Source organism: Schistocerca serialis, chromosome 7 (genome assembly GCF_023864345.2).
Source record: "Schistocerca serialis cubense isolate TAMUIC-IGC-003099 chromosome 7, iqSchSeri2.2, whole genome shotgun sequence".
In the NCBI taxonomy this organism is placed as follows: Eukaryota; Metazoa; Arthropoda; class Insecta; order Orthoptera; family Acrididae; genus Schistocerca; species Schistocerca serialis.
The window spans coordinates 36,583,869-36,594,359 of record NC_064644.1 but is presented as its reverse complement, the minus strand read 5'-3'; the positions used below and the strand labels follow the sequence as shown (position 1 = coordinate 36,594,359).

General features: G+C 37.4%; 1 protein-coding gene across 1 annotated transcript in view; it reads right to left on the bottom strand.

Annotated features, from left to right (window-relative positions):
• Positions 1 to 285: 285 nt before the first annotated feature.
• Positions 286 to 10,491, bottom strand: part of LOC126412116 (phosphoribosylformylglycinamidine synthase) — a 223,331-nt gene continuing 213,125 nt past the window's right edge. The window contains exons 23-24 of the mRNA XM_050081551.1: positions 5,217 to 5,345; positions 286 to 2,320 (exon numbers count right to left, since the gene is read on the bottom strand). Of these exons, the coding sequence (XP_049937508.1) occupies positions 2,139 to 2,320; positions 5,217 to 5,345 (311 nt within the window). The 3' untranslated portion in view covers positions 286 to 2,138. The remainder of the gene's footprint in view (positions 2,321 to 5,216; positions 5,346 to 10,491) is intronic.

Sequence of the window (10,491 nt, the reverse complement as noted above, 5' to 3'; positions counted from 1 at the left end):
TGTGCACACGAGTGAGGCAGAGTCTGGGCCAAGGGGCAAGCTGCCTTCCACCCTGTTTGTTGAATATACTGTTACTGTTTTATGTCAAAGGGTACTGATAAGAAAGTGGTAAAGGTGTCAGAAATTAGATAGAATTGAGTAATGCCAAGATGAATATGATATCAAAACTCCTAGAAGGGTTTAGTGAAAAAATCTCAGAGGAAACCAGGAAATTCAGAGAAGGGAATTTAAAGGATTTAAGAGAGATCAGGGCATGTATCAAACTCAACACAGAATTGCAAAAAATGAATGGGATTTGTTAATGGTATATTCACTCAATATGATTGTACAGTGACAAGCATAGGGCATGACAAGCTTAGTAATGGGATATTTTTGAATTCATAACAATGTCCATCCAGGTATGGCTCAAAGAACACAAGATCTCCTTGCATCTTGTGGCACTGAACAAACTTGATCACCCTCTGTACAGTCCTGATCTAGTGCCCAGTGATTACCCTTTGTCCCTCTCCACTTGAAGAACCATCTGGGTGCCACAGCCATGATACTGTTGTCAAAATGGCCATTCACCACTGTCTGCCAAATTTTTATGAGTATGGAATTCAGACGTTGGTTGGAATACCAGTGAAAAGTAGTTTAAGGTATAGAGTTTCATGTAATAATAAAACTAGAACAAATACACTTCTGCTTAATTTAAAAAAAATGCTATCTGTTTAAAAAAAATAAGAACACCACTGTTGTACAACTCCCTTCCAGCTACCCTTTAATTGAGCATAATTGTATGAATACCTATTAGCGACCTTAAGTGCAGAGGTGAGTACATCAATTTTGAGAATGCATTACTGAGGGAATATAAGGAACAGTACAAAAATTATGAAACAGCTTCTCTCCCTCTTTCTTTTTAATGAACCATACTTGGTCTTTTTTGTATCAAAACACTTCATTAAAGCTTTCCCTTATAAACTAGAATACTTCACATAAAATTACAGTAACAATCATTAATATGGCACATGGTTCACTTTTTTGTACATCAAATATTGTGAAAATAAAATCATACAAAAAGTCTGCAACATACTTGAACCAAGAGGTAATCTGAAACAAGTCCCAAATATATATTTTTGTTACTTCAGTATTTAAACAATAATGTCATGTGGAGCATTTTAACAGTGCAAGTTATAAATTCTACTAACAGGAAACAACACAACAGTATTGAAATATACACACAATGTACATTTTGACAGACAACAATAACTTAGGTTGAAATTTAAAAAAAAGTAATATTTCATCATTTGCATTTATAAGTTAACGACATATAAAAAATTGATTTTTGCATTATTTCTGAAGAAAGAAAGTAAGGCATATAAGAAATGAGATTCAAAACAGGCCTTAAAAATGATAAAATAATGAGATTGTAAAACACGTATTATTAATGTAGTTCCAACATTTAATAGGATTATATTATAACTTCATAATTTTCCATTTGGGTCAATTGTTTTCATCTATCTATTTCAGAGGAACATTTTCTTCTAAATATTATTTTACCTTCTCTTTTGTATACTTCAGAATATATTTAACTTTTCCATTCCTTTTTTACCTGTCCTGGTATTTTTATTTTCTCTAGCTATAGCACTGAAGAGTAATTTCTACTTATGTTCCTAATTGCATACAAGAATAAAATGTGTTTTGGTATATTTATTCAGACTGTGAACATCTTATTAATATAAAACAAGAAAAAGAAATTAAGGTGTCAGTGAATTGTGTTGATTAACAATGAAGTAATCTCACTGATGGGTTTGTAAGGTGACAGAGGATGAATACAGAGATACCTAACTTCCAGAAGTAAACTTGTAATTCTCTGCAATTTACAACATACAGGAAGAATCAAGCAATGACACGAGAATGATAAATGTTTAAAAAGAGAACAGTAGATTCACTGACAAAGCACTGACAGGAGAGCACGTGACATGAATACCCACAGTGGTCCCTTCTCTATATTACCAGTCTGACAATAATTTTTGTTATCAATTGTTATAGTTGTGTACAACTGACATATTCCCTTCTATTTCTCAGATATAAGTAATACTCCGAGTAAACAGTAATTTACTCTTGAGTGTAAATTCAGAGAGGAGAGCTCGGTTGGCCTATGAGTCGGTGACACACCACCAGTATGCATTCTGGAACATGCGCAGCCACGGGGAGACCGTGTGCTCGCCCTTCCACTCTTGTGGCAGCCACGGCCACTGCCACAGCTGCGTGCAGCGCTCCGGGTGCGGCATCATTGCCAGGTGCCGCCCGTCGTCCGAGCATATCCCCGCCACACCGCCTGAAACAATACAGTGTGCTAGGATAAGCTGTCTGGCACTTGCAGGTGCTTTTGCTGTAATGTAGGAAAATCTGACAGACGAAGGAATATGAGTTGATCTCTTTAAATGGGCAGTAAGTAGACCAGGTTTCAAAATCTCCAAGGAGAATATTAATTTTTTTACTAATATAAATAAAATTCTTCAAACTACTAGCGAAAACTGGTCAACCAGCAGTCGTTAAAGAGTTCGAATATCAGTAATAGCTTACTCAAGAAAAGGCCTAAGAAAAATCTGCTATGGACGAAAGGTGCACACAATGGAAAGTGCGTACAGAATGGTGAAGTATATTTACAATAAAAAGGGCATATTGAGAAATGCAAAAATGCTACACAGAAATAATACCTGACTGCCTCTTACGAACAAGCACCTAGAGGTGCATAATTAATTAGACAAACAGAAAAATTGTAGAGGAGAATCAACACAAGAATTTTATATTTCCTAAGATGCAGTCTGAAAACTGAGAAGCAGTGATGAAATACACTGAAATGTACAAGCAATAATGAAAAAAAAAAATATTTTTTGCTAATTATACAAAATTAACAACAGACTAACAAAACAAATCTTCAAGTATCTCCGTTAAAAAAAGATTGAGAACAAAACAAAACATAATAAAAGAAGAAGCTGCAGAAAAAGTGCCAGCTGTTTCAAAATGAATAGCAGGGTTTTAAGGCTTTTTAGCATTCATTAAATTCAACTTACAATTACAAATAATATATGAAATGAGAGAGCAACTCAAACTGTTTGGTTCAAATACCTGTGCGCATGCACTGTTTCCTGTGTCTTCTGTTAAAACATGCTAGTAGCAAAGATGGCGACTAGTGAATAGAAAGCTCTTTGTGTTTTACAGTTTGCAAGGACTGAATCTGTTGTTACAGTGTAATGAGCATTCTGTATCAAGTTCCACTGTAATACTCTAAGTGATAATGACATCCATAGATGATACAATCAGTTTGAAGACTCCGGCTGTGTGAGACAATCTTTCATGCATAGAACCAAGAAATCAGTTCAGAAGTCTAGTTGTGAATTAGCAATTCCAGTGCTGTTCACATCGAAACTTTTAAGGAGACACTTACAAATAGTCCGTATCGTTCACTGTTGTCACAAACTCTAAAACCTACAGACTATGGTTTTTGTGCCAACTTTGCAAACGAAATGTTGCTGCATGATGAAGATTTTCTGAATTGTGTCATCTTCAGTGATTAATTGACAATTTTATGTAAGGGGAGATATGAGTGCACACAGTGAGCACATTTGAGAGTCAGCAGAACGCCATGAGATGGTATAGTTGCAACTAGAACCCCTAAATTGATATTTTTGGGCCATATTGTGACAAAGCAAGCTGGGATCTTTTCACTTCCTCTCTTGCCTTGGCATCTGCCTCCTTAAAATTCATTTTGTCATTTTTTAACTAATTACCATTAACATACATGAGTATAACCTGCATTTTCAGAAAAGAGAAAGGTTGGCCCTCAGTCTTAAAGAATATACCACCAGATCTAATTTTGTGCTTAGTTTTATGTATGTAATCGATTTTCTAATTTATTTTGACTATTCCTAGTTAATACTTTGGTTATAGGGTGAAATCAGTAATTGTTCCGTAACTTAAATTCTATTGTTGACTTATAAAAAAATATAAATTCTGTACTAATTATAAGCATTTGGAGGAACAACTGATAGTAGTCTTAAAGGATCTATTTGGTTCTATTTGAAAACACGTTAGCAAAGCCAGCACTTAATTAATTACAAAGTAATTACCAGGTTTGTCAAAAGTATTGTTTGTATACCTATATCTGTTAATTTCATCATTTAAACAAATAATACAGCCTAACCCTTGTAGTGGAAGAAACTATATATTCAGTTAATTGAAGGAGTTATGTTTTAATTGTAATTTCTGTAACTTAAACATCAAACAATGTATAGTTTCAGTGCCTATTATTGTGATGATATAAAGGCCCAATTTTTGGTCCCGAGACAGACAGTCCATGGCCAATTTTCAGACGAGGAATCTGTGCTGGTTAGAACAACAACAATGAATCAACTTAACAGTGTAATAAGTGTAACACAATTAGGAAGTGTGTTAAAACAATGACAGTGTCTGTTTAATATGTACTGTATTATTCTGCAAGAACTGTGATCTGTGTGGTTATGTTTTCACTGCTCATAGATATTCAACAGTAAAATATTGTAGCAGTATGCTGATGTTTGCCTGCATCCTATTAATGAGGCTTATCAAAATTTGCCAATATTTAACAGGCCATATAACTGTGTAATATTGGGGGTTGTGAACAATGATAGTGTGAAACGCAACTACGCAACTGTCGGCTACATCATTTACAGTAGTCAGTGTTGAACTTCCCCCCCCCCCCCCCTTTTTTAAGCCAGTATAATAATGCAGTATATTGACACTGAGGACTATCAACGAAGAAATACAGCAGATGAACGTCACAATATTCCACCACTTCTTGACCTGAAAGTGGAATGCAATCTTTGTCAGTAATGCCACAGACATGATGTACTGCTTACACATTCTGTGGATACCGGCTTAAATTTTCCATTGTTGTGCCATTGAAGTAACTGCAATAATATCATGTTACTCCTACAAAAGAGTTATATCACTGAATTTGTCTCACACTGATGTGGATGCTTGGTGCCCGATATTGTTTCTTACTTGTAAATAAAAGAAGCATGTTAAAAATGGAAAACCTCTGAAATAAAGTATTGTAGCCCGATGTGATAGTATAAAACAAGAGATTCAGGAACATTAAAACTACAAAAGCAATTGTAATTTGCTAAATATCAAATTGAGATGTATGCCAGCAAATCCGTCAAGATTACCTTGTAGAACTTTGGACTTACCAATACTTCCATTTGGATTCAGTGGGTATTCCAGCGTTGGTTTGCCATCATCATCAACGTATTTTATGGCTAAACATTTGTTTTTTTCTAATTCTGTGTACACATTTTCATCTCGGAAAGTGAAACGACCTGCAATCCAAATTGAATTATATAACACTGATTTTCAGATATTGTGTTCATAATATTAACTCACATATGCAAATATTAGGTGGTCCCAAGCAACTTTTACATATTTCAGAAACTTTATTACATGATTGCAGAGCCATACTTATTATTATTGTAACAATCAATTTTGGTTAGTCTTCTGCGTATCTGTACCAAAAGAAAATGCCGTAATATATGATACATTTATATGTATTGTTACACAGTAGTTTATTGGGGGAAAAAAAAGGGATGTGGTTGTACTTACACGAGAAATATAAATGGCAAAATGGTCAATTACCTAATTAAACTGCAAGTGAATTTTTTAATTAACTGAAACTCCTGCAAATATTTAATATTACATAGGATACAAGACTGTGGGATACATCTATTTCTTTCATCACTGCATGCAGAATAATGAAGGCTGCATCAACAGTATTTAGATCATAGAGCATATCGATAGCAGGCAGTGAAAACCTTGCAACTCCATTTTGCTCGGGTTCGCGATGCCGGAGTTGGCGGTAATGAGTGCGTGTGGTGTTGCTTGCTTTGTGTGTCAATGGCGTGTGTGTCTCTCTTTTACTGACGAAAACTGTGGTTGAAAGTTTTATGTAAGTGTCTTTTAATTGTGCCCGTCTCCAACCTGATGTGTCTTTTTTGCAGTATGTACCAATCTGTCTTTTCCTACCATGCAATACATGTTTTGCCTTTATTTATTTATTTTTTGAAATGCATCATCATCAGCCTGAAATATATACATATAAATGTGATTACTATTTTGTTTCACATACTAGACACTGTACTTTCAGATTAGAAACAGTTTTGACACTTCCTGACTAGAACATAATAATTGCCCAAATCTTTATTTAAAGGTTTGCAGCTGCTGCTCTACACGAGTGCTCGCTTTGCTGGTTTGAATGTTCTTCCCAATTACTGAATGTCATTTTCAACTGTTAAATGTGTGTTTGTGATCATCCCCCCCCTCTCTCTATCTGTGTGTGTGTGTGTGTGTGTGTGTGTGTGTGTGGCTAACTGTCCTAGTAATTTCCATGTCTTATTTTGCATTGGTGGAATGATGGCTGTGAAGCTGTACATGCTCTGTCAATGGAGAATGATTTGCTTCATATTTCCAACATCTGGTTTGTTCTTTGTAACATATTTTAAAATCTCGTCTTACACTTATGTATAATGTATCTCACCTTTGGCTTCAAGTTTGCTTATTCCTGGTCCCTAGAATTTGTTCCTCTTGACTGCTGGTTGGCTTAGGTTTGTTTGCAGAATTTGTACAGTTTTATATGCCATATGGAGGCACTGTTTCTTTATGATGTTTGTTGCTCTCTGTGCTACTTTGTGTGTGTAAGTCACCGTACACTATGTCCTGTGTGTGTGTGTGTGTGTGTGTGTGTGTATGCCATATGGAGGCACTGTTTCTTTACGATGTTTGTTGCTCTGTGTGCTACTTTGTGAGTGTAAGTCACCGTACACTATGTCCTATGTGTGTGTGTGTGTGTGTGTGTGTGTGTGTGTGTGTGTGTGTGTGTGTGTGTGTTGGTTTGGGGCTTTCGAGTTTCCCTATATTGTGGGCATATTGTGTTTGTTTTGTAGTAGTTTTAATTTTTTGACTAAGTTTGTGCAATACAAGGGACATTCAATAATTAAAGAGACAAACTGATGTAGGAGTGAAACAGTTTGTAGGAGTACTCTAGTTTCATTACTTTTGGTTGGCATCACTGTCATGAGCAGAGAGCAGCTGATGGATAAAAAGTTATTCAGATGGATACAAAGTTATTTTATTTATTATCTCCCAAATTGCATTTAATGATGGCGTGTCCACTTGCAGTTTCCACATTAGTTGAACAATGTTCTGTTCAGTGATACTGTTTTTTTCTAAAGGTGAAAAACTGGCTAAAATATTTTTTTGAATGCTTTTTACACTTTGGTGAAGGTTAAACGAACCATGGAAATTTTTGTAAGTGGCTGTGAGAACAGTTCAAGACCGGTCAAATCTCAGTGACTGATGAGCAATGTGATAGCCGGCCAGTTACCAAGATTTTAACATGTGAGGAAACTTGGGTTCACCATTTTGAACCAGAGTCCAAAATATCCTGGAATGGAAGGACAGCAGCTCACTTATCCAAATGAAATTCAGAACACAAACATCAGCTGGAAAAGTCGTGTTGACAGTCTCTTGTGATGTCCAAGGAATCGTCTTTTGTAATCATTCAGAAGATCAGTGCACAATGAAAACCCCTACTACTTAGGCATGCCTATGAATAAAGTAAAGCCAGCAATGAGAGAAAAACATCATATATTTCAAAGAAAAGGTGAAAATACTCGCCCTCACACTGCTCAGCTGACCCAAGAGACCACTGAATAAATGAGATGAGACATACTGTCTCATCCTCCCCACAGTCTAGATTTGGCACCCTCGGATTTTCATTTCTTTGAGCCCCTCACGGAGGCATTACACAGAAAAAATGTTCAGCAACAACAAGGTGGTCAAAGAATTTATGGGAAAGTGTTTCAAACAACAAGACAGAGACCTCTTTGCATTTGGTATAAAAAGAACTATTTCATTGTTGGAAAAGGGGGGGCTGAGTATTATGCCGAAAAGCAGTAAAAGTCTCATTTCCTAACAATTCTGCTTTTTCCATCAATTTGTGTCTTTTAACTAGTGAAGGTCCCTCATACATATGTGTCGTACCAATTGTGTGTGCTTGCATACATTTCATTTTCATAATTTCTCTTGTTCAGTGGAATCCTGTTTATTCTATATGATTTTGCCTTAGTGCAGCTAGTCTCTGGCTGTGTAACTGATGAATACACACAACATACCAACACAGTGACAACACAAAATAAAAACAAACAACATGGTTTAAAATGACTTACACTTATAAACTAACAGAGTGGCAAACATCTTACAGAAACAAAGCCTCCCTGTAGCATATAAAACTGTCCAAACTCTCCAAACAAACTTAAGCCAATCAACAACTAAGAGTGACAAATACAAGGGAGCAATTGTATATAAACCGAATGCCAAAGTTAATTTAGGAATTTTAAAATATGTTACAAAGAACACATCAGACGTTGGAAGTATGAAAGAAATCTGTCGTGTGTAAGCCATTCGCCCTGTCTACCAGCTATCCCTCTGACACCAGCTCATGTTAGTGGCCTATGTGGTGAAACTGCAGAGGCCACACCTGCAGATATCAGCCAGAAGACCTCACATGCCTGCTGGCCTGACAGGCGGCAGTGTAGGCGTCACCAGAGGCTCGGTGGCCTTTCTTTCTTCTAGCTGACAAAACAAATGGCTTATCTGGAACCAAAGTACCATATGGGACCTTAGCTTGTATTCCTGAAGTATCTGTTATATTCCAGATCTTCCACAAAAGAACATTTGCATCAGGGAAAGCTTCAAGGCCACTGTAGTTTGCATGTTTCTGCCATACAACATGCAAGGTCAACCATGTACTGCCTCCAAAGACAACAATAACATCACATGTAAACTGCATTCTGCGTCCACAAAAGACATTTGGGCCACCAATAAACTGCTGCTTATTGAATTGGCCAGCAAGGTCACTGTCTATTGCCTTCAAAGACTTGTACACAGGAACACCAATGGCAACAATAATAACATCGTGTAGGCATTGCAGAGGCATGTTAACAGAAGTGAACGTTGCAAGCCATCACCCAGTGCAACTCAAGAGCAAAGCATCCGCACGCTGACAGCTGCAGAGCAAATGACACCACGTGCTGCAGCGGTTGGCTATACGTCATTCTCCCTCTTACAACGACCGGATGTGCTGTTGGGACACTCTGTGCTTGGGGCCTCCACTTGCTTCCGGTCAACTAGCTGCAGCTAAAACTAGAGACACCGCGCCGCCAGGCAGCAGGTAAGTCAGCTCTCTTATGGTAGCCAACAGCCTCGTCACGAGATGAAACACACCAGCTCTCTTAAGGTACCCAACTGCCTAGTGTGTAACCAAGTGCTAAGAGCCTACATACGTTAATGAATTTTTTTTTTTTTTTTTTTTTTGAGGGATAGGGAATTAGGAAAGGAGGTAAGGATTTTACATTTATTGACTATAAGTCAACATACAGTTACCAACAATCTTTATTTTACAATTGCCATTCCCTACTTTGGCCCAAATAAACAGGTACTTGTCAGCGTTCAGCTTCTTTCTTCTAGGTGACAAAACAAAGGGCTTCTCTGGAACCAAAGTACCATATGGCACCTTAGCTAGTATTTCTGCAGTCTCTGTTATATTCCAGGTCTCCCACGAAAGAATATTTGCATCACGGCCACCGTAACCTGCATGATTCTTCCACACAACAGCCAAGGTCAACCGTGTACTACCTCCAAAGACAGCAGTAACAACACATATTAACTGCATTCTTAGTGCATGAAAGACATTTGGACCACCAATAAGCTGCTGCTTATTGAATTGGCCTGCAAGGTCAATTCCATTGCTTTCAAAGACTTGTACACAGGAACAATGTGCTGCCATTGGTAAAGATAATAACGTCATGTAGTCATTGCAGAGGCACGTTAACACAAGTGCCTCTGCAACACCTACGCAACATTATTATCGTCACTATTGGCGGCGCATTGTTCCTGTGTACAAATCTTTGAAAGCTAGACACTGACCTTGCAGGCCAATTCAATAAGCAGAAGCTTATTGGTGGTCCAAATGTCTTTCGTGCACTAAGAATGCAGTTAATATGTGTTGTTACTGCTGTCTTTGGAGGTAGTACACGGTTGACCTTGTTTGTTGTATGGGGGAATCTTGCAGACTAGGGTGCCCTTGAAGCTTTCCCTGTTGCAAATATTCTTTTGTGGAAGATCTGGAATATAACAGAGACTTCAGGAATACTAGCTAAGGTCCCATATGGTACTTTGGTCCCAGATAAGCCCTTCGTTTTGTCAACTAGAAGAAAGAAGAAGCTCGCATCAGACGTTCTGTGTATCACTTATGTTGCACCTCCTGCAAGATTCTTTTGTCTTGTTACGTGTGGACTCACAAGAGGATTATTTCGATTATTGTTCAGAGGTTTACGAATGCAGCTACATTTGTGTTACTGCATTGGTTTCGTGTATTACTTAATTACTACACGATTGGGATCCCATCCTCAT